The 1,929-nt window shown below is 43.0% G+C and overlaps 1 protein-coding gene across 1 annotated transcript; it reads left to right on the forward strand.

Annotated features, from left to right (window-relative positions):
- Window positions 1-1,447: 1,447 nt before the first annotated feature.
- On the forward strand, window positions 1,448-1,703 carry RAMP3 (receptor (G protein-coupled) activity modifying protein 3; the record flags this gene model as incomplete). The annotated part of the gene is made up of 1 exon (XM_009696091.1): window positions 1,448-1,703. A coding segment is annotated over one exon (256 nt), but the record flags the coding sequence as incomplete, so codon positions are not given.
- Window positions 1,704-1,929: the final 226 nt, after the last annotated feature.

The following is a 1,929-nucleotide window of genomic DNA, read 5'->3' on the forward strand; positions in this document are numbered from 1 at the left end:
TGTCAGGTCGTCCACTGTATTTGCTTATGAATAAAACGGCATCAGCTCAAACTCCCTGAGAATGAGGACTGTGAGGAGGTTGCAGAAGGACCTTTCTGTGAGACTTTTTCTTCTCCAGTGGCCACAGCCCTGAGATCGTAGATGCTCTGCAGGCTGTATTCTCAACCTAGATGCTTCTATCATGGGCAGGCAGGCATTTCCCCTGACAGATGGGCAATAGTGGACTTCAGTCTTGACCCAAACATCGAATGTCTCTCCTCCAGTACTTGGCAGCAAAGGATTGAGTCAGCATTAGTCCTCTGTGGTATTTAACATCAGAAGGAGTCATTCATCAGGAGTTACCATATTTGTATGTACTGAAAGGGAGGGTAGGGCCTTCAGATCATAGTGCAGGATGCTATCCCTTGAGGTGTCATGTGGTTTCTTGCTCTCTCCTTGCTATTTTTAATTTGCCTTTGAAGTCAGCTTATTGAGTCATGGAGGACTGAAAGAAATATTTAAAAATGCAACAGACAATAATTCAGCTTCCTTATTTCTTGCCCTATTCATGTACTAACCAGACACTCTTCGTCTTCTTAATTTCCGATCTCCTCCCTCATACTCCATTCGCTTCCTGAATTTCTTTGGCTTACGATAACACCACAAAACCCATCCGTTTACTCATTTAGGCTTATTGTTTCCTTTTTTTTTTTCCTGAGGGGTAGCCAATTCTCATAAGTTATCCCTGGACAGGTAAATTTCAGCACATGCTGTGTTGAAATCAAATGTTAGGCATTACAAGGGATTCCCAGTCTTTCATGAGCACTGTGAACATATGTAATTAAGAATGATTTTTCTTCCCCCCCCCCCGCTGGGCATTTGCTGGAGTTGGGAAAAAGATAAAAGTTGTCAAAAGCTAACTTTCTGTACCTTTATTTTCCCATTATCTCCTTACTGCCTGAGGGTACAACAGATCTGAAATTGTTACATAGTAATGCATGCTGTGGCTAGATCCTAGCGTCACATTATCATTTTTGCCACAACATCATGTTCAGTGCTGGGTGAGTCATGAATTACCCATATTTTGCTCAAAATGTCCTGTTCTTGGCAAATTTGTGTGTATGTTTTCTAAGATACTGTAGATGTCTCTAGTGAGGGGATTCTAATTCTACTTAAGTGGCATTAGGAGGTCCTGGCTGTAGTGACAGTGCCCAAAACCAGGGTTTTGGCCACTGTTCATCCAGGATCTCAGGGTTTCACAGGAAATCTCTCAGTTGTACGAGTACGTGTGAGTCAGTTCTCCTTCTGGCTCACCGTGTAGTATTTGGTACCCACAGCTTCCTTTAAAGGTCCTTCAGCAGAGTATCTACATAATAGATCCACTCTTACAGGTTCTATATGGCACCCTCTAAGTGTACTATGCATATACGTTCTATTTAAACTTCTCTTCATTTCCTTCTTGTCCTAGGTATTATGACAACTTCACCCAGTGCACAGAACGTGAAGCCAACAATGCGAGTTGCTTCTGGCCAAACCCTCTCGCAGAGGGCTTTATCACTGGAATTCATAAACAGTTCTTTTCAAACTGTACTTCAGAAAAAGTTCACTGGGAAGATCCACCAGATGAAATTCTCATAACTCTGATCTTGATCCCAGTCATGTTGACATGTGCCATGATAACATTGGTAGTATGGTGCAGCAAGAGAAGTGATATCCTGGTGTAAGTTGTTCCTCTGGGCTTTCTTCCTCTCCATTTCCTTCTTCCAAAAACACTAAGAAAAGAAGACAAAGAGAGAAACTGGACATCAAGATTTCGGATCTGCTGGAGTGGAACCTGTGAGATGCTAAGACAGAGACAGTGCTTCTGTGAACAAAGAGCTGCCTGCTGCTGCTGCCAGGAGTCACTGCTTTTGAGCTTGGCTGTCGGTGTGGCTGGTGTGAAGCTCTCTA

This window comes from Cariama cristata, unplaced genomic scaffold (assembly GCF_000690535.1).
Source record: "Cariama cristata isolate BGI_N322 unplaced genomic scaffold, ASM69053v1 scaffold18642, whole genome shotgun sequence".
In the NCBI taxonomy this organism is placed as follows: domain Eukaryota; kingdom Metazoa; phylum Chordata; class Aves; order Cariamiformes; family Cariamidae; genus Cariama; species Cariama cristata.